At 37.0% G+C, this 27,663-nt stretch overlaps 2 protein-coding genes across 9 annotated transcripts in view; both read right to left on the reverse strand.

The window, feature by feature from the left end:
- The window catches only part of phka2 (phosphorylase kinase, alpha 2 (liver)), a 22,482-nt gene extending 16,444 nt beyond the window's left edge, over window positions 1-6,038 (reverse strand). For 3 of the 6 annotated variants that reach the window (XM_042766634.1, XM_042766636.1, XM_042766631.1), the window contains exons 1-8: window positions 4,606-5,263; window positions 3,528-3,686; window positions 2,973-3,020; window positions 2,625-2,793; window positions 1,710-1,792; window positions 1,547-1,627; window positions 1,382-1,480; window positions 1,011-1,157 (exon numbers count right to left, since the gene is read on the reverse strand). In XM_042766634.1, coding sequence (XP_042622568.1) covers window positions 1,011-1,157; window positions 1,382-1,480; window positions 1,547-1,627; window positions 1,710-1,792; window positions 2,625-2,793; window positions 2,973-3,020; window positions 3,528-3,686; window positions 4,606-4,683 — 864 coding nt within the window. In that variant the 5' untranslated portion in view covers window positions 4,684-5,263. Of the gene's footprint in view, window positions 1-1,010; window positions 1,158-1,381; window positions 1,481-1,546; window positions 1,628-1,709; window positions 1,793-2,624; window positions 2,794-2,972; window positions 3,021-3,527; window positions 3,687-4,605; window positions 5,264-6,022 lie in introns of those variants that run through there. The other 3 variants (XM_042766637.1, XM_042766638.1, XM_042766635.1) reach the window with 3 other exon arrangements.
- LOC109060087 (collagen alpha-2(VI) chain-like) lies at window positions 5,561-27,663 on the reverse strand. 3 transcript variants are annotated; one of them, XM_042766640.1, is made up of 28 exons: window positions 27,489-27,662; window positions 20,917-21,015; window positions 19,492-20,099; window positions 19,273-19,293; window positions 18,687-18,752; window positions 18,508-18,561; window positions 18,334-18,378; window positions 17,922-17,948; window positions 17,801-17,827; window positions 17,644-17,688; window positions 17,504-17,557; window positions 17,366-17,428; window positions 17,205-17,267; window positions 17,068-17,121; window positions 15,407-15,442; window positions 15,261-15,323; window positions 15,016-15,078; window positions 14,847-14,909; window positions 14,606-14,668; window positions 14,467-14,517; window positions 14,245-14,343; window positions 14,078-14,140; window positions 12,544-12,579; window positions 12,411-12,456; window positions 12,186-12,338; window positions 10,268-10,720; window positions 10,137-10,175; window positions 5,561-7,298 (listed from the first exon to the last, which is right to left on the reverse strand). In XM_042766640.1, the coding sequence occupies exons 2-28, from the start codon at window positions 21,005-21,007 to the stop codon at window positions 6,697-6,699; spliced, it is 3,048 nt and encodes a 1,015-aa protein (XP_042622574.1). In that variant the 5' UTR covers window positions 21,008-21,015; window positions 27,489-27,662; the 3' UTR covers window positions 5,561-6,696. The 3 variants fall into 3 exon arrangements, with proteins under 3 accessions (XP_042622574.1, XP_042622573.1, XP_042622575.1); XM_042766639.1 differs by having other exon boundaries at window positions 27,485-27,661; XM_042766641.1 differs by lacking the exon at window positions 5,561-7,298 and adding an exon at window positions 8,552-9,304 and having other exon boundaries at window positions 27,485-27,663.

Below are 27,663 nucleotides of genomic sequence, written 5' to 3' on the forward strand. Positions count from 1 at the left end.
ATAAAAAACGATTAAAATAAACATGCCCACCACACGACACAGTATTTAAGCTAGGCATGTTAATAAATTATTGCACATCCCGCATGAGCTCCGATTTTGACAGCAAAACGGGAGCCCGCCCACAAGATGACGAACGGCTGTTTGAGTGACAGGAAAACCCGGAAGTTCGGTATGGCTTTCGCCAGCATCCAGGGGACAGATGGAAGATTTATAGCTATTTTAAAAGAAGCATTCCATTTCCCGAGAAGCTGAGTTAGGTTGTGAATGGTTTAGGTTACCATTCAAAACCTATTTCCTCGTGCTAAGCGCTACCAAGACCTCAACATAAAACGTTAATTAAAGAGTCCGTTTAGGTTATCTGTTTGTCGGTCATTAGGGTATGCATACGGTGTGCGCTCTGGGACCAAAACGCGATTTGTTTTTGTGTAGAAGCTAAGTCTTTTGATTGGTTCACGCGTGATGTGCATTAAAGCACAGTGAGGGCACTGACACTGAAAGCTAAAAGTAAAGTTGCTCTAGTTCTTATGAGGCCAGTGTCTGATTTGTTGGCCTGGGACATGTGGCGTTTAAAGAAACTGTTACAATAATGTTAGATTTATGGTCAGCAGGATGGACGGACCATGTAAGGTGGTATTTAACCAAAAAAGCTCATTCAGTCTCAAGTGGTCCAGAAATTGTAAAGTTGGTTGCATGATCATTTTTAATTCCCCCCACAAGAGAAAATCAACCTACGAGTAAATAAATTTTTTTAAAAATGTTTAAAAAAAAACACACACACCAAAAAAAAAAAAAAAAATGTATTTTCTTACACATTCGTACACACATAAAAATAAAAATTAAGTAATACAATTTAATTACATTTCAACCCTGAAATGTACTTTCCAGAAACTACTTCAATCCTTCCTATTATAAACTGACCCTAAAATTGAAACCCTGAGCAACCTTGGATAAAAATGGTAATGCAACCTCCACTGGACCACTTGAGATGGATAGCATAGCCTTTTCCTTACCTGCAACTTGGAGATGATTTCACTCTTGGTGATGTTGACCAGATCTGCATCCTCCACTGCAAATGCAGGAAAGGAGATGACAGAGAGCAGACCGGCATCTATCTCTTTAGAGGTGGAAGCTCGAGGAAGCATGGAGCACAAGATAGACTAGAAACACAAAGAGAAACAAGATGTTTGACCCTGGAAATCATGGATAACTGTGAAATCACTGACTTAAATACTCCAGAATAAACCTGAAGTGCATCTCCCAAAACCATCGTCAGCTTAAGTAGATCATACAGATCATAGGTGCCAATGATACTTTTAGGAAATGCAGCCCTGGTCTGTAAAATAATAGCCAACTAAGAAGCAAATACAAATGATTAATTTACCTGACAATGTTCTACTTCATCTGGGAGAACATGAATCACTGATTTTGGGCCTCCATGAGCTCCAAACAAGTCAAGCTCATCAATGGCCTCCAAAGCTGCCTAAAAATGAACAAAAAACAACTTCTGCATGAGCAGACAGATCAAATGCGACCAGATGTGTCCTACCTTAGCCATTCCGACAGAGCTGCCGTTCAGTTCAGGAATTCCTTGATTGGTTTTGTCTCCTCTCTCCCACATCCCATAATCCTGCAGAGGAGTGTGAACAAGACTGTGATGCCAGTTTGGTAACTCTGTTAACTAAGAACTTTATAAACCAATGAGAACTTACAGCCACTTTGTACGCTGCCTCGATGTAGAACACCAGGTTCTGGATAAACGCCACCTCGTCCAAGTTAGATATGATCCGCAGACCTGTGATACAGTTTTTAATGATCATGAAAATGGTTGCTAAAAATAGAAAACACCACAGCACAACACAACAAGTGGAGGCTAAATTTAAGACCCCATCGAATTTTATGAGCATGTTGGGTTGCTTTGAGCAAATCTTTATGTTATAAGCAGGCCTACACACAATCTGTGGATGTTTTTTTTGTTTTGTTTTTTATCACATATTCTGCTCTAGTTTCTGGGGAAAATCTACAGAATTCTGTGGAATGGACTTGCAAAACTGTACTAACTATGCTTTGTAGGTGAAAACATTTTTAAGTGTACCAAAGTAACAAATTAACCAATTCCTGAGTAATGTGGAGAACTTTGTAAATGATAGCCATTTCAATTTTGTGGAAATCTGGAGTTCACCTGGAGTTCTGTGAGGACAGATTCTGTAAGGACCTGGCTATAAATACTTTTAAAAGTTGTAAAAACTTGTTTTACAATCCAGTCATTTTCAGGAAAAATGGACCAAATCATTTTATACAACCCACCTCAGATTTCTTGTCAACACAGGAAAGAAAACTGTGCAGGTCAAGAAATTTCAAGGGGTCTTTTTAAAGGGATAGTTCACCCAAAAAATGAAAATCATTTATTCACCTTCATGTCGTTCCAAACCTCTGCAAAACACAAAACCATATATTTTGAGGAATGTTGGAACCCAAGCAGTTTTGGTGACCATTTGGTCTCAAAATCTTGTTTTGTGTTCCAAATAAGAAAAAAGGTCATACAGGTTTGGAATAACAAAGTAAATGATTGAATAAATTCATTTTCATTTTTGGGATCAATCCATTCTATAGATTGATCGTCTCACCTGAGGCGGTCATCTGAGCCAATGTGAGCAGGTACAACGAGGTGGCATCCACCTGCAGGTGCCCCCACTGATCATCTCCAACCACTGTGGCACAGGTAGGAGTGTGATATTTGGCATGCAGGCAGTCCTTTGTGCTCTGTGTGTGTTTGAACTTCTCTACCTTTGTCACCTGCAGTAATATGCACATATTTAGCCGGGCCAGAAAGGTGCGTGTTTAGATGTCGGCAGACATGAGCTCAAGAATGAATGATGAACAGATGAATAAAAGAAAGTATAATAACTACACAGCTCAATGGATGGGGTTAGAATAACAAACGAGCAAAGAGACCAAAGAGTAACAGGCTGTACCTGTCTCATCATACACTGAAGCAGCCCCTGCATTAGCTTAACCACACTCTGAAAAAAGCAAAAAACATATAGATGTTAATAATACAAGCCTTGATGTTTTATGTTTCATGGCAGCTGTTACAGTCTTTGGTATGTGTAGTCACCTAACAACCTGTTAAGTGACGTGACATACAGCCAAGTATGGTGACCCATACTCAGAATTTGTGCTCTGCATTTAACCCATCCAAAGCGCACACACACAGCAGTGAACACTCACACACACACACCGTGAACACACAAACACACACACACACACACACACCGTGAACACACACCCGGAGCAGTGGACAGCCATGCTGCAGCGCCCGGGGAGCAGTTGGGGTTCGGTGCCTTGCTCAAGGGCACCTCAGTCATGGTATTTCCGGCCAGAGATTTAAACCCACAACCTTAGGGTTAGGAGTCAAACTCTCTAACCACTAGGCCACGACTTCCCCAGCCTTTACAGTAGCCTACTCAATAACAATGTTCTACTGAACAATGCCGGAACAGCTGGTCAAGCATTGAAGTTCCAGTCACCTGTTCAAGCTCGTAGGCTTTGGCTTTGTCCTCATCACGGTCTGCATTCTTGCGGTAAGCCATTCCGAGCCCCCACACTGACAAGATGCTGTAAACATTATCTCTGACCCAGGCATCCTTCTGCTGCTCGCTAGCTGGCAGTAGACCAGTCACTGGATTCTATATGGAGAGGTCAAAACCATCTTTATTAGTTCAAACATACAGTATGTAATTTATTGACTAAGTTTACTGAATTTACTTTAATTTTAGATATACAAGCTCCATCTGATTGATGCAAATTTTCAGAGCATTTTATTTGATGTTCCACATTTTTAAACACGAGTTACCTACTACACCTGCATTCAATAAATAAAAATCCAAAATAGTTATGTTAATCAATTATTATTACTTATACAGTTTCTTGTGTTGGGCATAAAGCATGAGCTCTGCTTTAAAGGAATTCACATGCAACAGATAATACAAATATTTTCCTCACTCGTAGGTTATTTAAAGGTGACCTTTGTTCAAGCCTTATTTATTTTTAGATTCCTCCTGTCAGAATGGCCCCAATGGTGCAGAAGAATCGAATCTCAACCACAAGAAACTAGACAGGACTGTTTTTATTTGAGTTGGATTTTTTTGTTGTTGTTGTTGTTTTTTATAATTCAGTTAGACATTACTGATTGTTTAGAACAGAGTACTGCAGATCACAATTCTATTCTAGAATTAGAATAGATCCGATAATAGAATTATTAGATTAAATCAGAATATATTAAACATTGTATATAATATAGATTATAACAATGAAGTAAAATACGTAGAATAGTAGAGTAACATAGCAAATCCGAACAGAATAATACATTATATAGAACAAAATATGTAATAGAACAGAACAGAAAAGACTAGAGTAGAAGAGAACAGCATATACAAAACACTAGACTAGACTAGACTAGACTAGACTAGACTAGACTATAATATAATATAATATAATATAATATAATATAATATAATATAATATAATATAATATAATATAATTGAATTGAATTGAATTGAATTGAATTGAATTGAATTGAATTCTCAGTCATATTTTGAACAAACCTGGTGACATAATATTGTTTCTTGGACAAGTCTGGCAAATCCATCCAACCTCACTCCTGAATTACTGCGGCTCCTCATGCTGTCTTCTATTTATGATCCTGACAGGGGATTTAAAAAGATATAAAAGCGAAAACCTTCTGCTTCCTGGTCGATTAGAGGACGAGGAGAGCATGCAAGCAGATCTTTACTGTAACGTAACGTTAGCTTATTAGTGATTCGTGATGACTAGCCAAGTCATGTCCGCGGTGCTGTCCATCCATTTAGTTCATAATAAAAACGATTAAAATAAACAGGCCCACCACACGAACAGTATTTAAGCTATGCATGTTAATAAATTATTGCACATCCCGCATGAGCTCCGATTTTGACAGCAAACGGGAGCCCGCCCACAAGATGACGAACGGCTGTTTGAGTGACAGGAAAACCCGGAAGTTCGGTATGGCTTTCGCCAGCATCCAGGGACAGATGGAAGATTTATAGCTATTTTAAAGAAGCATTCCATTTCACGAGAGCTGGTTTAGGTTGTGAATGGTTTAGGTACCATTCAAACCTATTCCTCGTGCTAAGCGCTACCAAGACCTCAAATAAACGTTAATTAAAGAGTCCGTTTAGGTTATCTGTTTGTCGGTCATTAGGGTATGCCTACGGTGTGCGCTCTGGACCAAACGCGATTTGTTTTTGTGTAGAAGCTCGTCTTTTGATTGGTTCACGGTGAGTGCATTAAAGCACAGTGAGGGCACTGACACTGAAAGCTAAAAGTAAAGTTTCTCTAGTTTTATGAGGCCAGTGTGATGTTGGCCTGGGCCATGTGCGTTTAAAGAAACTGTTACAAAATGTTATATTTATGGTCAGCAGGATGTGACAGACCATGTAAGGTTGACTTGTGAGTCCTGTGTATGTGACGTCATTGAGATGCGCAAGCACGTGAAGTAAAGTGGAAGCACTGAGAAGCATGTGGTTGTGAGATTCTTTATTGTAATAAATTGATTAACAACAAGAACCAAGCATATAACGGAAACAGTTTCATCAACACTGTTCAGTATATATGCTTGTAACTTGACACTCACAACAAAATTGCCACACATCTCTGGTCTGTATATTTTCTTCAATGTTCAGACTTAAACCAATGACCAGAGAAACTGAATTATTTCTGCTTTGACTCATGGACCAATCCAAAGTAAAAAGAAAAAAAAAAAGTCCATGTGCATTTAGTGATGATAGCTCCTCTGCCTCCAATTTCTCAGTATGTTTTTCAGTTAAAACACACACACACAAAGGCGTCTGCTTCTATAATACGTAATATAGAACAGAATATAATATAACAGAACAGAACAAAAAAGAATATACTCAAGTAGAATGGAACAGAATTAGAGTAGAGTGGAATAGAATAGAATTCTCATTCAAAGTCTAAACAAACCTGGTGACATAATATTGTTTCAAAAACCAAAGACACGTCAGTTGTGTTACCACAGCTTTATTTATTGTACTAAAATCGTAATTATCCTTTACATTAAAATGTAGGTGAAGAATTCACTGTAAGTCAATGTTTAATCTGAAACACTGGATTTCTAAGCATGTGTTGGCTCAAGAGTGAACATGCTGTGGAAGGTGCCATTGATTTATTTTAGCTCCTTCTGGCCCTTTTTAAGTCAATGAAAATTAAATGAAACAATGATTTTAGACATAATTTTATAGAGGAAAAACTCTAGTCTTACTCTGGTTTAGCACCTTGTGTAGAAGAATATATAAAACAATAATTCAGCTGAAGGCCTTTTAGCATAAAAATACAGAAACTACAATTGCAACTTTGTCAAAATACACGTTCAGTACATATTCTTTGCGGTATTACTAGTAACTTAACCTCTTGGTTTACTGCAGTGTCTTCCTGGACCCAAAGCGCATCTCCACTGGTGAAATTATTGAGTTGAAGCCCATGAAAGAGTTGCAGGTTATCCTAAGATGTCATAAATCTTTTACCAAGATAAGTGCTTAAATTGCATAGATTTAGTGTAAATAAAATGCATCTGTTCTATTGTACTGAACCCCTTTAACGCACCAATCCCTTCCTTTACTAAAAACCCACCCCACACCTCAGCAGATCCACTGAATGAAACGGTTAAAAAAGCTGGCTTTGTTCAGACTGGCAAAATCCTGATCCCTGAAAATGGCCGTCTGGTCTCCCAGTGAAAGCTTTGCTAGGATCTTCTTGTTATGATCATTGCCCATGGCAATCACAACGGGAACGCCATCTACTCTGCGCATTGCGCTGATGCCTTCCTCCAGGTTCATGTCGTTGGTGAACCCATCGGTGATGAAGACGAACAACAGCTCAGCATTTCGTCTAGCCAATCGGGAGGCTCTGCTCGGGACAATGTTGTTGACGGCGTGGATAATAGCGCTTCCCACATTGGAAGTATAATCCAGGTACCTCATGTTGGCAAGGCCAGCAGTGATGAGGGTCATATTGCTGGTAAGTTTGAAGGCCAACTTATGTTGGCCTTCAACACTATACTGCAGAAGAGCCACTCTGGCATTACGGTCATCGTTGTCTCCCTGGGCAAGGGTCAGGCGCTGAACAACATTCATCACAAATTCATGTGCATGGTGGAAATTCTCCTGACCCATGCGCTCCGAGCCATCCAGCATGAAGATGAGATCAACAGGCCGCTGGATGCAGTTGGCTACAGCTGGCTCTATAAAATACAAAAACAGCAATAATTGTCTTGTGTGACCTGCTATGCATTTAGATGGTAGTTCAAGCTTGATTTGCTCCAGTGGAAAATTCCTGAATTAAAATAATGAATTGTGAAAAAAAAAAAAAAAAAACGTGTTAGTTTACAGAGATAAAGTTAATTTAAGAGTATATAAATCTAACAAAATAACCATTTCATTGCTAAAGATATTTATTTGTTACAATTAATTCAAGTTCATTCATTTCTTGCAGTCCAAGAGCTTGCCATTTTTTCATTGCACATTTTTGATAGTGTAATGTATATATATATATATATATATATATACTTGCTACTAAATATACATAATCTTGTATTACCAAGAAAAAATATTGGTAATGACCATAATGGCAGACTGAAAAAAACAAAACAAGTATTCTGAATTGTACACAGTCCGTTTTTCTTTCACTCACGGACAGTCAAAATCAGGACGTACATAGCTAATTCACGCTGATATGTATTTCCATTCAAAAAGATTCACTGAGATAATCAAACATGCATGCAATATATGCCACATAAATTACCATTAACAGTTATTTAAGAAGGCTACAAAAAGTATTACTGATTTGCCATTGTAGTACCTGAATGCTTTTAGAATTATATGTCAGAGACTCTCTAAAGCTTTCTGTTGCCTAAAAGCAGATTAACTCTTGGGGCAATTGAGAAAATATACTTAAATTTAACCAGAATAATTGCTGAATTGTTTTTTTAAGAATAAAACTGTATGCTATGTGCATTGGTCAAGCAGTTTATACAAAATCCCTAATTGATCATCATACAAATTATTTGTGTACAATATAGTGGCCAATGGTAAAGAAGCACTAAAAAGCTCTATAGATATTTCACTAACCTATGAGAAGCTAAAGGGTTGTGAATTCAGCCTTAATGTGCAAAGTGCAAAACTCACATGAATATAGTTTCAAAATGTATAATTCATTAATGTACAGATGCTTTAAAGCAATAAATCAATCAAAAATAAAAAATTTGATTTTGTCATTTAAAACCTGTATGAATTTCCAATTACCGATTTAATAGTTTTACAACACTTCTATGGAGTCTTTATTTTCCTTTCTGGTGTTTGACAGCCCCTAGTCACTATATGTTTTCATTATATGGAAAGTTAAAACATTTCCTTTTGTGTTCCATGGAAGAAAGTAAAGAAAGTCATACAGGTTTGAAACAATGTGGATGAGTAAATGATGACAGAATTTTCTTTTTTTTTTATGTAAACTAACCTTTTATCAATTACCACTATCTTTCAAAACAGCAAACCAGGCAAAGCTAATGACAGCATGTTATGCAAGCAAAATGTCAAAAATCTATTCAGCTATTCAAAATGTGTTCATTTCATATATTTGAATTACAGAGCAGCAGGCATTGAGGACAAGAGGCAAAGGTCGCCATTTCACATTTTCATAGCAGGGAATTGCTTTTAGCAGAGGTTAGCAAACATATGTAAGTGGTTGGCCATGATGTTACCTATTTTACATGCTATTTCTTACAAATGAAACTGTACCTCTTTGAGAGGGGTAATAGCAACTGCTTTTGAGTATTATTAATGCAAACACTACATTCATGCATAGACCAGTTACAGTAGCTTTTTACTTAACAACTCTACAGAGAGCACAACTCTACAGCAATGCCAAGTGCCATTCTTTCACTGAAACTATCAGTTTGAATTTTTGGAAATGCCCAATTCCATGCTTCCTAACACAAGCCAAGAGGTTTGTTTGGGTCTCCCATCATATCAGAATAGATGTCTCTAAACGAGTCAATGAACAGATCAGTCCATCTCTGTTTGTCTGGTTCAGAGGACAGTTTTGCCATCTGGGCTGCGTAAGCCAATGTAGCTACAGCCTTGGTGTAGGTATCGGGGTGTTTGGCCTCTTGTAGATTGTTGATTAAGTTTGGGACGCTTAGTACAGTGGTTGGGATGGGACTGTCCTTCCACTCCTCTGCAAGGATGTTATCTGCAAGTGAGTGTTAAAACAATAGTTTTAGGGCCTCCTAGCAACTGGCTCTGCCTAGTTGCTGTTTTGTTTGATTTTAGTTTTTGATTTGAGCTGACACACTCAAAAGGAAATGTCACTAAACAACTGTTTGCACGCCACTGTTTTGATAATGTGGCATTTCTCTTGTGGCTGGTTATCACACATAACAAGTGTATGATTAATATTCATAACATATTCATTTGAGATGTATAACCGTACAAATGTATAACAGTTGTTATGTGTACTGAACCATAAATGTATAAAAAAAGACTTTTTATAAAAATATTGATCATTTACCCAACAAACAAATCCAGACAGTTTATTATTTTGCAGAGAAAACATTATTATTATGACTTTTATAGGCCAAATACAACCTGTTTTTACTACTATTATTATTATTATTATTAATATTAGCATTCTAGCCGTCATGGCTGACACTGAAACTATTAGGCTGCATGCCCACCAAAGCGTTTTTAATGACTAAAACAAAAATAGAAATATTAAGAAACACAAAAACAAATAAAATGACAAAAGCACAGTCACTAAAATTAAAACTGAATTAAAACTTAAGTCAAAATTTTAATAAATAGCATAATAGTAAATAAATAACACTACATAGATGCATTGTATAGAGTATTTTGCCCCTATTTAAACCCATTCAAACCCTGTGAAAAAAGGCAATTTTAGAAACAATTAAATGATAAAAAAGATTACAATTATGTAAAGAAAATAGTAATGAAAACCTGACTGAAAGAAAAACATTCAGAATGTCTTCTCAGCCATTAGGAAAGTTATGAATAACAACACTTACCAGTTTTACATGGAAGATCCGGGCAAACAATCACTGGATCTAAAACAAAGAAAAGAAAAGTAATGAAAAGAAAATTATATTTCTGGATATCAAGACAGCAAGCTAAAAAGCACAGTAAAGTCAGGACTCACCTGGGCAGAGTACAGTCTCAATCTTATCAATGAAATCCTCTGCAACCAGTTCAGCAAAACGATTCATTTCCGAGATTTTTCCATCTTTTTTGCAAACGATGGACTTCAGGCTTTCACTCTCCTTCGGCTGGTCAAACATGTCAACAATACCGATGGCATTCACATCAATGTTTTTGTTGCAGAGGTAAGTGAGCAGTGAGTCATCATCACGGGGGTCGTACCGTCCGTCTGTGATCACAATCACTGTCACATTAGACTTAGCACGACGGCTATCGCGAATCATGTTATCGTAGGCGAACTTCAAGGCAGAAGGCGTCCATGTTCCTCCAGCGATCCACTCGAGCTTCTTCACGGCTTCTTTGAAGGTGGACAGGGAGTCGATCTTGGAGTCGTTGAGTTGAATAGCCTGGAATGTTCCATTGTGACTGTACTGGACAACGCCAACTCGAATTCCTGAGAAATTTAACAAACACAAATTGTTAGATTACGTTAAGCCACTTTTGCATTTCGAGTACTTAATATATTTAAAGCTAATTGGGATTGTAAAACTCCATGCCAGTGTTAATTTTGGCAGGCGTTTTTGATTTAGTCTTAGTCTTAGTCTTGAGACGAAAATGCTTAATAGTCTTAGTCACATTTTAGTCATTTGAGTCTTTCATAGTTTTAGTCTAGTTTTAGTCGACGAAAAGTCATTGCATTTTAGTCAAATTTTAGTCACTACTTTTAGTCAATAGTTTTAGCCAAACTGTAGTTACCAGAATTTATTTTAGTAGCGATTTTATATGTAGTTTTCAAATTAAAATAATCATTAATTCTTCTCTCTTTAGACCAAATCAATTAATCTTATGAGAAATTTGAATCAAGGACTGAATTTGGAAAATCTTGAATAAATTATGACAATTTTCATTTTTTGGGTGAACTTTCTCTTTAAGTGAAAAAGGAGCAACTTATAAAAATAGTAAATATATATATATATATATATATATATATAATATTTAAAGAAGCACAAAAATACAAATATATATATATATATATAATATTTAAAGAAGCACAATAAGACAAATACAATAGAGATATAAATTAAACTAATTTTTCAGATACTGTAGGTTTTACTTAAAATGTATACATTTATTTAACATCTCTTGTTGGTTAACATTAATGACAGATAGGTATTTAATTTGGAATGCTGTCCTTTTAAGACGGAAGGCAATGCATGAAATTCTGACACACGTTCAGTTTTCACCCACCTGTTCACGTTCACTTAATCCATAACCTACTGTAATTTACGTGAGATACTCTACACGATAAACATTTAGACTGCTGTGTGTGTATTTGGGCGCTGAGAACTGATCGCGTGCTGTATATGAGAACTGAGGAAGTGGAGCGTGCGCGCGCGCAACAGAGAGAACAGTTCTATCAGCGTGATTTCGCCTATCCCGCCTTCACTAACTTTAAGTTAATCGACAACGAATTGTGACTCCCGGGAAAAACGGGACGTCTGGTTACCTTATCCCTACCCCTTCGGGTGCTGAGGCCATTGTTTCAGATCGCTATTTTCGCGTTTTTATTAGTCCCCCTTATCTGATCGCAATCCAATGACAGGGATAGATATGCAAAACGCCCCTTATCTGATCGCAATCCAATGACAGGGACGCACATTTTGAAAGACAATAGCCTATAGTATGCATTTTGAATGTCTGGTAGTCCTCAAATAACATTATAGTCCAGTCTCGTCTAGTTAACAAAGAATGCGGCATAAATTTCGTCATAATTTCGTCATCAGATATTATTTTTAGCTCGTCAGCGTCTCGTCTTCGTCACAGAAAAAATGTTCGTTAACGAATATTTTTCGTCGTCGTCTTCGTTAACGAAATTAACACTGCTCCATGCAAACGTTGGCTCCACAATGTCTTTTTACCTGTTTCAGAGCTGGGATCTTTTGCTATTGAGCCCAGTCTGTTGATGGTGTTGATCACAAAGTTCTTCTCCAGGGTGAAGTTGGTCATGCCCACACTTTCAGAGCTGTCAATCACAAACACAATATCCAGGGCACCGCATCTCTTTTCACAATCTGAAACAGACAAGAACATTTAATGAATATATACTGTAACAATCCATTTATTTTACAGTATGAGAATCTTACCACAGCATCCACAGGTCTCTCTGATGTAGTTCATGACATCACATTCCTGGGAAAATGTATAGTATGCATTCAACATTCTTTCATAAAGACGTTGTGGGCAATTTAATTACAAAATCTGTATTTTAATGCTTACAGTAAGGCCAGGGTCTCCGTCTGGTCCAGGGACACCCTGTTAAGGACACAATTTCAAATCATTTAATAAAAAGTTCACTTAAATTGCATACATTCAGACCTTTGTTTATTGTTACCATTTACTGTTGCTTAAGCACTTTTCTATGACAAAATAAACGAAATATCCCAAACGTAGGGCTGAGCAATATAGGCAAAAAATAGTTTTAAATATCAACCATATCAATATTTATTTCCATATCACAATATTTGCCATTAATGGCTAAGAAAATGCTTTCCACATGTTTGTTAGACCTTGAGAATTAATGTAAACATAACTTGTTTTTTTCATAATTGAACTCCACAGATTAAGCTACCTGTTAATTTAGGGCCCCATGAAATCAATTATATTAATTTCTTGATTTTTTCCCCATAAATTCTGTGTTTTATGATTTAATATAAATTTAATACAAAAATTATGCCTAATAAAATGAATTAATAAAACAATCTTTTAAAATGTAATCAAATGAAAATATAACAATTCATTTGCAACAAAACATTACATTTTCATTTTTTGTCAAATAAAACGCTACTCAACAAAATTGTATAAATTAAAACATGGATGAAAAATATTAGGGCTTTCACTTACAGTTTTTTTTGGTAATCTAGTAATTAGTCGATTATTCTGACGATTAATAGAACAATCCGATTTTTATTTATTTATTTTTTTATTTTTTTGCAGAAATAAAAATAGACCTAGACTTTACAATGACATAAAATACATATATACAGTAATAGCAATGAGGCAAAAACAATCGGTTCAAATAAAATATCAAAAGCAAGTAATCATATATATTTTACATAATGCAATAAAACAGTATAATCATAACTTATGTACATTATATATTAAATCAAATGCCTTCAGAGGGCCCTAAAGGCCGATCCAATCATTGTTTAATATTGTCTAAACAACATTTCATTCAAATGTCCCCTTAATCTTTAATATTTGGCCACTTCTTTAGGATAGAAATGCTACAGCCAGTTTCATTTCTTGAACAAGAACATGTTGACATCAAAACATGCAAACTCAGGGCGAGTTTTTTAACTTTTATTTTGAAGTTGTGATGAACAGTTAGCATATTTAGATAATGAAGTGTTCTCCTGTGTTGGTGTAGATTTATAAATGATTTAAGGTATTTTTTTCTCAAATGAAATGTTGAAATGCTAGTGAAGTGACTCTGAGCAGCTCTGGAGATGAAGTTCATGTGTTCATGACTTCATATATTGAGACAGCAGACACTGAAAATGCTGTGGGCATCACGCTAGCTTGAGTTTGTGTGATAGACGAAAAAGAACATGCAGACTTATTAGCGGCATGCACTGGCTGGCTGTTGTTGCGTTTATTTCTGCTGTGTGACAGACTGTCAGATTAATTCATATCGAGAGCTTATCATCATTATAGACATAAATTTTATTGCAATCTCAATATGATATTGTTTATCATCCAGTCCTACCAAAACTTCCTTTAAACATTAATATGCATTAAAAATTAAACTTACATCTCTTCCTGGTTTTCCTATAGGTCCCCTTGGTCCAGGCTCTCCTGGGGGCCCGGGCTCTCCCTGAAACAAAATGAAAAAATATTATCACACTATGAAAGTAAAGCTGGTTGCAAATGGCATTTTATTTCTGAACAGCAAACAGAAAAATTAGTCAGTTTTCTGACCGGCTCTCCAGGAGTTCCCTTTGAACCTGGGTCGCCCTTTGGTCCGCAGTCTCCTCTACTTCCCCTGGGTCCAGGCGCACCTTTATCACCCCTGTCGCCCTGTAGAACAAATATATAGTATATTGTAATATTTTATTTGTATAATATAAAATCTTAAAATATAATGTGATCTAAAGCTCTGTAAATTTAAATTTCAAGTACAAATTTAACTCATTGCAGTACCGTAGGTCCCCTTGATCCAGGATAGCTGAATCCAGGTCTGCCAGAATCACCCTACAGCAAAGGAAACAGCATCCTGTATTTACAACAGACATGCAAGCATTGATTTTAAAACCATCAGATATTTTTGTGTGTAATGTACCTGTGGTCCTGGAGGGCCAGGATCACCTCTAGGGCCAGCATCACCTGGGTCACCTTGCGAACCCTATAATGGAGATAACATGCTTGTTCATCCAGCAAAATAAGTTCATCGTCTGCCGTAAGCAGCAAGACAAAAAGGCAGCTGCTTTTGGTTTTTGGATATATTCAGCCAATGTGTACTGTAAAATGGCTGGCAAATATGAAATTTAGCTGTTTTTTTGTTGTTGTTTTTTTGTTTTTACATTTCTGCCTGGTTCTCCAGGAGCTCCTGGTGAGCCTCTTGGTCCTGGAAGTCCGTTATCACCCTAGAAGTAAAAAAAAAAATATTTTTTTAAATCATGTCCACCATAAAACCAATAATCCATTTTCTACACTCAACTGTTTTTAAGCAGCCAAATCAATGACTCTTACCTTGGAACCTTGGTTGCCAGTCTCGCCTGGAAGACCCCTTGCTCCCTCAGGACCTGGTTCACCCTGTCAAACATTATAAATACTTCAATTAATCATTCAGGAGATTGTTAAAATAACTGTTAAATTAAATAACATTGTCTCCACTCATGCAATCTGAGTTTACAGTACAATAAGAACCACACACTAAACTTACTAAACTGAGACCCAATTCTTTGTAAAGTTATAATTTTCACAAAAACACTTACCTTTTCTCCTTTTGGACCATTGGACCCAGTGCTGCCTTTAAGTCCAAAGTCTCCTCGTCTTCCCTAAAAATACAATTGTAAATATCACCAAAAGTCCACCTACTGTAGTTTTACAATGCACACATGACAGAAAAATAATTCCTCACAGGGTCGCCTTTAGGTCCAGGTCCTCCTGCTATCCCCTATAAAACAAAACAAAGTTCTTGTTAACATCATCTCTAATTTACAATGTTAACAATAACAGTAATGACCATAATTAAAGGGGCCATATGATACGATGCAAATTTCAATTTTTCCTTTCTCTTTGGAGTGTTACAAGCTCTTGGTGCATAAAGAAGATCTGTAAAATTGCAAAGACTAAAGCCTCAAATCCAAAGAGATATTCTTTATAAAAGAGTCAACCATGCCCTCCTTAAACGGCTCGTTCTAATACGCCCCCAAATGTCTATGTCATGATGTGGGAAAATTTGCATAACGCCGCAAAGAAAGAAGGTGTAACTTTGTTTCTTGCTGTTGCAGCCGGCGCCATGTTGTGGAGATGCTGTGTGTTTCATTGTGAAACGAAACTACTTTGTTTGGCGTTCCAAAAGAGGACACAACTAGAAATCAGTGGTTAAGTTGTATTTACAACACTGTTCCAGAACAGTTCAACTTAAATATTCAGATGTGTGCAGCGCATTTTACCGAGGACGAGGACTGTTACCTGAATGCCGTCTACACACAAAGGCTGTTTCTATAAAGTTGGGCAATTCCAACTTTGCAAGGACAGTCTGGCGCTTCTGACTGACAGCCTGTAAGTACTTTTACATATTCAAAGAATTTGCCACTGATGATTCAAACGCGAGTTTTGAGCAGTGTAGAGTAGCACTTGTTGTTTGTCATTTCTCCAGATGGTTTTAGTTTTACACAGCGCAATACTCAACGCAACGCGTAAAATGACAGTATAAGTCATTATAATCAGTGATTATGTCCTCACTGGATGAAAAAAATGCATGGTTGTTTGTAATGGGTTTTATTGGTTTGGTCTGGTTGTGCCAAGAGACAGCATAGAATGGTAAGGGGCGTAACATTTCCATCACACACTTGAGGCATTCAGCCAATCACAATAATGTATACCTTTGTCGGTCATGTAATAAATTAAAGTAAAGAGTTGAGAGTGAAAATGCACGTGTAACAGTAAATTGGATCTGGCTATTTTCCTGCTGCGACTGTGTGCTTAATATTAATCAAACAACAAAAGACAAAATCAAAATCACACACTGCTCTTGAGTGAAGGTCTTTTGTAGCTTTAATAAGAAACAAAAAAGTTTAATTCTTACAATGAAGACTATGCTGTTTTATTTTACATTTGATTATTCAATACTGAAAACTGCTTAAAACTAAAACAAAAAAAAACTTGCATAAAAAAAATAATAACAAATTAAAGCACAGTTTGTTTCATTTGTATCTTTTTATTCTATTGTATTTGTCCTTTGCTTTTTTATTATAGACAGTTTAATAATTTTTTCAATAATTTTGAGGACTTTTTGTTTGTTTTTTTGAAATTCCGCTGGCCTCTACAATGTAGATGTCATAGCAACCTTATTTACAGGAAATACATATTTGATTTGTATCAGTATCTTTAAAATAAATCAATCCTATAAAGTTTTGGTCATATGGCCCCCTCAATATATTGACCAAAATAATCGTGATTATGATTTTTGCCATAATCGAGCAGCCCTACATAAACACATTGCATAACACCAAATACACAAAATAATGTTCTTTTTAGCAACGTCACATGACCCCCTTTAAAACAAATACATACAGCAGGTCCTTTCGGGCCAGGCATTCCAGGTGATCCGGGACTTCCTCTCTCTCCCTGTAGGGGGTGTCAGAGAGCACATTACAATATGATTGATAATAGCTAATAATAATGTAATCTCTGTGGTTATGAAATCTTACTTTGGGTCCAGGATCTCCACCTGGCCCGGATGGGCCTGGTCTTCCTGGACGACCTGGATCACCCTGAGAAGAAAGGGAGAAACCATGACACCTCAAACCAATAAGCCTAATTAATGGCTTTTAAATGTCAATTTTTATTTTTTCTTTAATTTATCAGGTACCTTTTCTCCCAGACTCCCTTGAGAACCAGGTTCTCCAACAGCTCCAGGATATCCATCAGGACCCTGTAAAAGGCGCATACACCTGTTAATGGACTTGCACGACAAGAATCTATTATCCAAAGGAAAAGACTCACACACCTTGTCACCGGGGTCACCTTTGCAGCCATGAGCACCAATCCTGCCAATTTTTCCCTGTTAAAAAATAGTCATTTTTATTTTATCTTTTATTTTATTTTTCACTATCCACAATTCACTACCTCACATTTACCATAACTAACCTTCTGCCCATCTATTCCATTTTTGCCAGGTGTTCCTGCAACACCCTGTTAGACAAAGAATAAAAAGGTTTAGAAACATTTCAAAATACATGCATAATGGAAGATTCTTTATACAGAGAAAATATCAAATGATAAGTACATGGTCTAAGGAACTTACCTTTTTCCCTTGTGCTCCAATATCTCCCTAAAAACAGATAATTTGCATGTAAAGTTGTTGGTGCATTATCAATATGTCAACCATATTTGTTAGATCTTACAGAACTTTGAGAAAATCTTACCTTTTCGCCTTTGAGACCGGGCCCTCCCTAAATGAGAAAAAAATAAAAATAAAAAAGTAGGGTGGTTACAAGCAGTAAATTGGACAAATCCAGTGCAAAAATGCCGAAATATACATAATGCATTTTAATGACAGCTAATTAGATGTACACAAAATTTGAAATGAAATGCTTAAAGTGAACTGAGCATTTAAAACAACATTTACTTAAAATTCACTAAAAACATAAAAAAATAATTATATATTGTCAAGGTTGTCTGATGCTCCCTTCTGGTAGTCAGCCAAGCAAATACACTTAATCACTTATTCCCGATAATCTTAAAATAGCCAAATACATGCAGATTAATTGGTCTGATCAATACATATTGGTCTATGACTAGACATTTACATGCGCCTGAGGAATGTGAAGAACTCACTTTAGTTCCTGGATGTCCAATGGGTCCCTCAATACCTGGATCTCCCTGTAGGTTTTGACATGAGTTATTACAAATAGTACTGGTGTGAGAGGCTCATTAAATACAAATTAGATAGTTTTTGGTTGAAATGCTGTATTTTACCAAATGCATTCATGAGAACTGGTTTGTACTCACAGCACGTCCTTTTTGACCTTTAAGACCGGGCTCGCCATTATCTCCTTTAGCTCCCTGCAATAATCAAGGCGTTAGATCAAGTGTTAAGCGAAAAGAAAAACAGACTGGAATTACTCGTTAGTTAAGATTTCTATCAGTGCTGTCTTTTTTGATCAAATTTAGTTTTTTAAGATACTCACTTTCTGTCCCCTGTGTCCTGGTGGACCTGGCGATCCTTTAATCTCCAAACATTTCATAGGGTAGCACTGGAAAATAATGATGAAATTAAATTAGAAATCAGATGATTCATTGTAATGTTAAAAAAAATAAAAAATTAAAAAAAACCATTTTTTGAAGATGGTTCATCAAATATTTGCTGAAACTATAGGGAGGAGTGTCAAAACATATATATGGACAATAAAGTCCAGATGCTTTAAACAAAATCCTTTTTTGGAGAACCTTTATGAACTATCATACTCGCTTAAAAAAAACAAAAGGATTTTATTGCCATTAATTGTTTCATAAAGACCTTTCAACATCCATGGAATCCTTCCGTTCCACAAAATGTGGGAATATGTTCTTCACACTTAGAAAAAAATAGTTATTTAAATAACTATTCACTGAAAGGTTCTTCTGTTTCATTGCTGAGAAAACCACCTTTTGGAACTTCCTTTTATTTTTAGGAGTATATAGTGACAGCTCTGACAAAAGTGATTCAACATATTGGAAACCAATGAAAAAAATCATTAAAATCAATAGATGTTAGTAAACTGATATGGTTCTCACCTCTTGATAAGCCAGATGAAGCTGTAAGAGAGAACGAGACCAAAGGAAGATTATTATAATAATAGTTCTTAGCTCACAACAAACATCAGTGAAGTACTAAATCACGTTTTCATCATGAAAAATGTCTGACAATCATCCAGTATCTTAATTTCAGAGTATTATACCACTGTATACCCAAAAGAAAAGTACAGTACCACTGTATGAAAGGCATTGCATTACCATTGTGTCATAAATGCGATCGATTGTTGAATGCACTATGACTGGCCCCAATCCCGTGAGATCAACCGCCATGTAATTGTTACGATAAACTCCAGCAGGTGAGTTAGCAATCTCCCTGAGACCCGCCTCCTCTAGGTTCCTGGATGATGCGACTGCGAAGATCTTAATTAAATTATCACGTGCTTGTTCCGCTGCCACTTTGATGCCACCACATGGGTTTCCTGTCACATGACCATCGGTGATGACCACAGCAAAGCGCTTGGCATTGGAACTGGACGCTGTGTCGAGCATTTTCTTGGTCATGTTGGTGATGGCGCAATCGATGTACGTGCCTTTTCCTAGGTACTTGATTGGTTGTAGTTTGTTGATGAATTCTTCTTTACTGGTGATGTTGCTGATGTTCGCCCACTTCTGGGAGAAGTGAAGGCCTCCTACTGACCAGCTGATCTGAACTAAACCTTTATGGGTAACCTTATCTAGTTTTTTAGCAAAAGCGGTGGTGAACTCTTTGACGCTTTCTACCAAGCTGCCAGGTGGGTTCTCCTGTAGAGCTATGGTCTCAGATGTGTCGATGACAAAGTACAAGTCGATTGGGCATTCAGTTGTTCCTGAAGAAACAGAACACACACAGCAACATAAGTCACTAAAACAACATAAAATAATATCAAAGAATTTTTATATTCTTTAAAATAATATGTTTAAGCTATGGGGTTAGTAAGTTATATATATATATATATATATATATATATTTATATATATATATATATATATATATATATATATATATGAATATTACTGATGAACAAAACAAAAAATAAACAGTAAACATTCAATCTGTTGGAAGTGACAATAAAGACATTTATAATGGTACAATAATTATATATTTTAAATAAATGCTGTTTTTTTAATTATTGTTTAGATTTTATTCATCAAAGAATCCTAAGATATGTCAGTAAGACAAAAAAAAATAAAAACTTTCATTCAGCAAGGACAGAGTAAATTGGTCACAAGTGACAATAAAGACATTTTCAATGTGGTAAAAAAAAAGTATGACTTCTTATTGTTTTCATTTATTCCTGTGATGTAAATTTATTCCAGGCTTCAGTATCACATGATCCTTCAGAAGTCATTCTAATATGCTGATTTGCTGCTCAAAAAACATTTCTTATTATAATCAATGTTTAAAAAAAACAGTGCTGCTCAATTTTTTTGTAGAAACCGTAATATATTTTTTCTTTAATGAATATAAATTTCAAAAAGAGCAGCATTTATTTGAAATACAATTTTTTTTGTAACATTATAAATGTTTTTACTGTGTCTTTCAATTGAATGCTTCCATTTATATTTTTTACTAAATCATAGGTGTAATAATGCATTCATAGAATAATACAGACTAATCTGTTACTGAAGTAAGCGTTTACTTACTGCTGCAGTGATCTTGGTTGGCCGGAATCTGGCCCTGTACATGAACGCCCACAAACAACAGGAGGAGGATCGGTAGTCTCATCATCCTCATTCTTCTTCCTAAACAGACGAGCAAACATGATGTGTTGACCATGATCAAAACATTTAATTCATTAAGATCACAAATTATCAGTGACTATGTTTACATGGACATCAGTAATCTAATTATTTAAAAAATAAGCCAATATTTTGATTATGGTTTTACATGAACTGTTTTTAGAATGTTCCTCATGTTCCCGATTTACATGCTATAGTACATTTTTTTTATTTTTATTTTTTTATTACAAAACTTGTAGAAACACACAGAAACAGGGAAGCGAGACGTGAATATATTCCAACAAAAAGCAATCATAAAAATAAGAACAGAAAACAAATATTCTAGATTTGCATATGTCAAATTATAATATTATCAATACGTAAAAGTGCAAAAATAAACTTACATTCTTTTTGAAAAGTTGAATTAATACATCAAAAATGTGGCACTCTTTTTGTTATTTGTATGTCTAAGAGATGAAACAAGAGAGTCCAATTCAACAAGAAAAATGGAGAAAGACAAAGGAGACTTAAGCCATTTTTGCTTATGAATGAAGAATTTTACATCCAATATAAGAAAATTAAGAACATATTCAGCAGATCATAGCTTTGGGTTTTCATAATAAAAAATAACATCTTTGAGGCCGAAGGTATGGGTCAAATTTGTAAGGTTAGAAACATAGGTGCGTAAGTCAACCCATAATTTGTTGGTAACACCACAATCAAAAAACAAATGGGCAGCTGTTTCCTCAACAAAACCACAAAACGAGCAAGACTCATCAACATTAGAATATTTAGAAATAGACAAATTAAAGAGATCAATTTTATGAAGGATTTTATAATGAATCTCCTTGACCTAGTAGGAAATGCAAATTTTACTTGGCAAAAGCCAGGCCTTTCTCCAATTTATATTTGTTATAAAGGAACCCCAATAGAATTTCCCTCTTGGAGTAATCTTCATCTTTGTCTGAAATATTTTACGAATATGTCTGTTATTGCATTTCCAGTCTAAAATACAGATACCATCCAAAGATAAATTACTGTCCCATATTTTCATTTTCTGAAGTTGGCAACCCTAGTGGATTAAGGTAATCAAAAAAATCTGTGTCAAATATGTTATAGAAATTCCCTTGAAAATGTAAAAGTAAAAGGGTAGTTTTAATTTGAATTAAATTTGCCACACCCATAAACAGTTGAAGTGAACACTGAAGGACAGGGATTCCAGAGGCTATGGAATTCTGGGAAATGAAGTGTTATTCCACCCTGGTCCATACAGTTGTCTGTAAGGCCTATAAAACCTTTTTAACATTTTTATTTTGTTCAATGTTCGTCTTGACAAACTTTTCTTTATCTTGTTAAAAATGACATGTATTGAGGTTATATTCATTATCATTATTTTACACTTCCTTAAATTCATATTTGAATTTCAGTTCTAGTACCTATTTGCTTCCTCAATTCAAATTCACCACAGCAACTTAAATGTAAAATATTCTCAATTCAATTCTGAATGCCACAAAACCTTATTATATATTTCATACAAAACCAATTCCATGATTTTTAGGCCTCTCAATAATAGTCTTTTCATTTTGATGTCAATCTGGAAATGAGCTACTTTTGTAAACACAAGTCAATTAAAATGTTTACAATATGTATAAACAACACTGGAGCCAGCAAATCATCAACTGTCTGTAGAATAAGACCCTGTACATGATTTTGAATGGCAGCAGAGTTGTTCAGTTTGTATTCGCATTTTGTTTCATGAAACTTCCAATGGCTTTTTTAACAGAGCTTTAAGTTTTGAGTAAAATAAGGGCTGTGGTTAACATTATTTGAATAGGCTTTCATGTTTCGTTCTACAACATAAATTACACACAGTTCTATCTCAAACTTCAATTTTGAGGAGTGTTTTTTTTTTTTTTTTTTTTTTTTTTATGCAAGTTGCTAAATACTGACTATAAAATAACCACAGATGTGCTTTTACATGCTTGATGAATCAGACAACCATTCTTCAAATCAAAGTTTGTAATGTTGTCATTCACCTAGTAGCTCGTTGGATTGGTTCACGAATTATAACTCTTAAGTTATAAAGTTAAAGGTGCTGTATGTAAGTTTTTGACTCTACTAAAGAATAAAAATACCATATGTTTACAGATATTTAAAAAACATGTTAACATAACATACTTGTTTATCTGAAAAACAATGTTACAGTCAGTTATTTCTCCTCTGAAAATGTGCGTTCCGGGCTGGAATGCTGATCTTTGTTTTGGTTTGTAAAACCCGCCCACTGCCAGTTTACCCAATTGTATTTCGGCACTCTGGGTTGCCAGTTAGCGGAAAACACACCGTATTTCATTTCATTCATTGTCAAGTATGCTCGTTCCTGTTGGTGTCATCAATCTGGCTCGGACAGCACGCTCCGGCGCTCGTCATCAATCAAGGGGTATGTGGCAGCAGGTCAGAAGAAACTACTGCGAAAATGTGTCGAGATTGTTGGGTACTGCAGACTGTAGAAAAATTGCCCCAGGCTATATCGCAATCAATTCGGTGCTCCGCTGGGAGACCACCTTTTCAATGGGGATATTGGAACAAGAAGTAAACACCCTCTCCCTGAGCAGGCTCTGATATTGGAACAAGAAGTAAACACCCTCTTGAGGAAGGAGGCCATCGAGGTGGTCCCTCTTCACGACAGAGAGTCCGGGTTCTACAGCCGATACTTTATAGTTCCAAAGAAGGATGGAGGGTTGCATCCTATTTTAGATCTGTGTCAGTTAAACCACTCAGTCATGCGACTGAAGTTCAAGATGCTCACTATCAAACAGGTCGTGTCTCAGATCAGGTCCGAGGACTGGTTTGTCACAATAGATCTAAAAGATAATTACTTTCATGTCTCCATCCTTCCCACTCACAGGAAGTTCCTACGGTTTGCTTTCAGGGGTGAAGCTTACCAGTATTGAGTTCTTCCGTTCGGCCTCGAACTCTCTCCCCGAACTTTCACAAAGTGTGTTGATGCTGCTCTGGCTCCACTACGACTCTAGGGCATCCGCATACTAAATTATATTGATGATTGATTGATTCTGGCTCAATCAGAGCAGATGGTGGTTCGACATCGAGATGTCGTTCTCGCCCATATGAGAACGTTGGGTTTAAGAGTAAACGCCAAGAAAAGTGTGCTTTCTCCATTACAGAGGACCACTTATCTGGGCGTGGCGTGGGATTCGACCATGATGCAGGCACGATTGTCCCCTGCTTGGATCGAGTCGATCCTCACTACAGTTGCGAGAGTCAAAGTAGGCCAGTCACTTACTGTCAAGCAGTTTCAGAAACTATTGGGGTTATTGGCAGCTGCATCCAACGTGATATCTCTTGGCCTGCTGTACATGAGACCCCTACAGTGGTGGCTCAAGACCAAGGGGTTCTCCCCGAGGAGAAATCCACTTCACATGATCAAGGTCACGCGGCGATGCCTTCGTTCCTTGGACATGTGGAGGACGCCTTGGTTCTTGTCTCAGGCCCCGATGCTGGGAGCTCCTTGTCACCGGGTAATGCTAATGACGGACGTGTCCCTCACTGGTTGGGGTGCGGTCATGAGTGGCCACCCTGCCAGCGGTCTGTGGATGGGTCACCATCTCACATGGCACATCAACTGCCTGGAGATGCTAGCCGTATTTCGAGCATTGAATTATTTTCTCCCAGACCTAAGAGATCGCCATGTGTTGGTGCGCACTGACAACACAGCGATGGCACAGCAGTGGTCCCAGGGCTCCTATATCAACCACCAAGGGGAGGCTCAGATATGGAGAATATTTGGTCAGGCTCAAGCCCTGTTCTGGCAGTATGCCGGGACAGGGTCCGTCTTCTATTAGAAGCCCTGTTCTGGCCGGGGTCGATACCCATCAGGAGGGATCTCCTCTCATTCCATCTCCAGGCCCATTTCTCCACAGGGTTGACCCACTCCACCCTGAAGGTCTACGTGGCGGCCATTGCGGCCTACCACGCTCCTCTCGGTGACCAGTCAGTGGGCAGACACCCCCTAATTTCATGTTTCCTCCGCGGTGCGCTTAGGCTGAGGCCCCAGTACGATTTGTGTCCCCACATGGGATCTGGCTGTGGTGCTAGAAGCTCTTTGTAAGCCTCCTTTCGAGCCTATTGAAGAAGTTGCTTATCGCTATCTCACAATTAAGACTGCCTTTCTTCTAGCTATTACTTCTCTAAAGAGAGCTGGGGATCTTCAGGCCCTCTCAGTGGCCCATTCCCACTTTAGACTTTGTGCCCGGTATGGCAAAAGTATTTCTCTACCGTCGTGCGGGGTATACTCCTAAGGTCCCCTCTGTTACACCACAGCCTATTGTGCTACAGGCCTTCAGTCCTCCTCCCTTCAGGGAGCCAGACCAGCAGAAGCTTAATTGCATACGTCCACAGAGCTGCCCTGTGGAGAAAGGCGGACCAACTGCTTGTGTGCTATGGTCCCCCTAAGAGAGGTGTTCCAGCTACAAAACAGACCCTCAGTAGGTGGATAGTGGATGCGATTACTATTGCTTCTGAGTCCTCTGATCTCCCCTCACCATTCGGGGTCAAGGCTCACTCGACCCAAAGTATGGCGGCTTCCAAGGCCTTCTTGGCAGGTGTGTCTATGCAGGACATCTGCAACGCAGCAGGATGGTCCACGCCCCTTACGTTTGTCAGATTTTATGGTCTAGATCTGCGAGCCACTCCGGGCTCTTCTGTTCTCTCACCTTACCTGTGCTCCTCGGATACACACTAGACAGGGATTTGCAACAACCCACTAGTACCCATAGCGTTTTCTGACACAGCTCGAGTTCCTTAAGGGGAACGTCCCAGGTTACGTATGTAACCATGGTTCCCTGAAGGGAACGAGACGCTGCGTCTCAAGGCCATACTTCTGGCATCCCTGCCAGAGCTTGCTTCATTCTTAGAAGCTGATGCTCGTTCCACCTCACATGCTTTTATAGCTTCCTGGTTCCACTACTAACCTCATACCCACATCATCAACCTTTCATTGGACTGATTACACATGTTATTCAGAGCAGGTCACACTGATGGCATTCCCATAGCATTTTCTAATGCAGTAACCTGCATTACATACGTAACCTGGGACGTTCTTTCTCAACTTTTTAAATTGCTTTAAGAAAAGTGAATGGTAACTATTCATCGTGAACAACCACTCGTGCTTTCAGTACCAAGGCAGGCAACTGGAAAAAATGGGCAGGCACTGTTGCTCTCTATTAGCTTAAAATAAGGGTGTGGCTTATCTACCCGGAAGTTGTTTCCATAATAATTCTCCTAGGTTATTTGAACTTTTCACTGTGTAGTTTCAATTGAATTAATAAAGTTTCTCAACGTTATTATTCATGTGTGACTTATTATCTAGAATGCTGCTGAAACACTAAACAGATGCAACTGTTACTTTTCAAAACACTGGTCAAAATGGACCAATCACACGGTCTTTCCTTACTGTTTAAAGATTAAAAAAAAATAGTAATTGCATAAAGATTGCGGGGTTGAATTTTCATCCTCATGTCAGATATTGATTACTGGAATCAATGGACTTTAACAATTGTACAGGTTAGTATATCAAATGTGTCCAATAAGACAAAAGTGACTCGGAGTGAATTTCTGAGACCCCATCCATCCCCAAAAGTAAGACTGCTTTTGTCTCAGAGGAAACAGTTATTTGTTGCTCTATGTTCTAAATAGATATTCTGTTCAGCTAATCTGAGGTCATATTCTCTCTAGACCTCATTTCAGTTTGTCAGATGCCAATTCATACTATTACTATTATAAGCATATTCCATTAAACCAGCTGATTAAAAAAAGCAATACTCAAGAATCAGTAAGGTTTTACTTGCATTTTGTTTTTGAAACCATTATCTCAGCTAGGCTTTAATGTTTATTTAAATTAGCTGAAATAAAAATGCATCAGATCAGCAATATGGCCTTATGCCACAAACACCTTGTTATTCCATCTTACATTCAATCAGCACAGGTGATCCAATGACATGATGAATTACTAAATAATTATAATGCAATTATAATTATATATGCATTACTCAAAAAAGTTTAGTTATTTTACCTTCTATTACATTAGGTTTAAATGAATGTTTGTTTATCATTACACCATAACTTAGTTATTTTAGGCCCAATAGACAATACACAGTATATTATGCAATATACAGTGAACTCACACGTATTCCCATCACAATTAAAATAATAATAATAATAATAAGTTTTACAATCAATCAAAAAGAACAGCAGCACCCATATGAGACATATGACATTAAATACCACGAGTTTTGAAATCACACATAATAAAGCATGCAAAACCGTCTGTACTTTTCACTAAATTGTTTACAAATAGTTGAGAATTTACAAATTATTGAATAACCGAACAATGTGCAGCTAAGTGCCTGAGCATTTCCAAACTTACGATCTTCAGAGACAGAGACGCAAAGTTATATAAAAGTAAGTCTTCACTTACCCACCCAAGATAAGAAAATCTGAAGAACTTTTCGAGTGCTGATTTATGTTTAAAGTTATCAAAGATACATTCTTAACTAGGTAAAGCACAAATCAGAACAAAGTCCAAAATAAGGGAGTGAGTGAGAAGCCAAGCTGCAGGAGAAGTTTCATCTGCGCTTCTATCAGCTTGAACAGAAG

This window comes from Cyprinus carpio, chromosome A11, assembly GCF_018340385.1.
Source record: "Cyprinus carpio isolate SPL01 chromosome A11, ASM1834038v1, whole genome shotgun sequence".
In the NCBI taxonomy this organism is placed as follows: domain Eukaryota; kingdom Metazoa; phylum Chordata; class Actinopteri; order Cypriniformes; family Cyprinidae; genus Cyprinus; species Cyprinus carpio.

Coding starts and splice junctions, on each gene's coding strand:
- LOC109060087 (XM_042766640.1), bottom strand. CDS start 21,007: ATGAGGATGATGAGACTACCGATCCTCCTCCTGTTGTTTGTGGGCGTT. Junction 17,949..18,333: donor TTGGACATCCAGGAACTAAA/GTGAGTTCTTCA, acceptor TTTCTCATTTAG/GGAGGGCCCGGTCTCAAAGG. Junction 10,176..10,267: donor TGAGACTGTACTCTGCCCAG/GTGAGTCCTGAC, acceptor TCTTTGTTTTAG/ATCCAGTGATTGTTTGCCCG.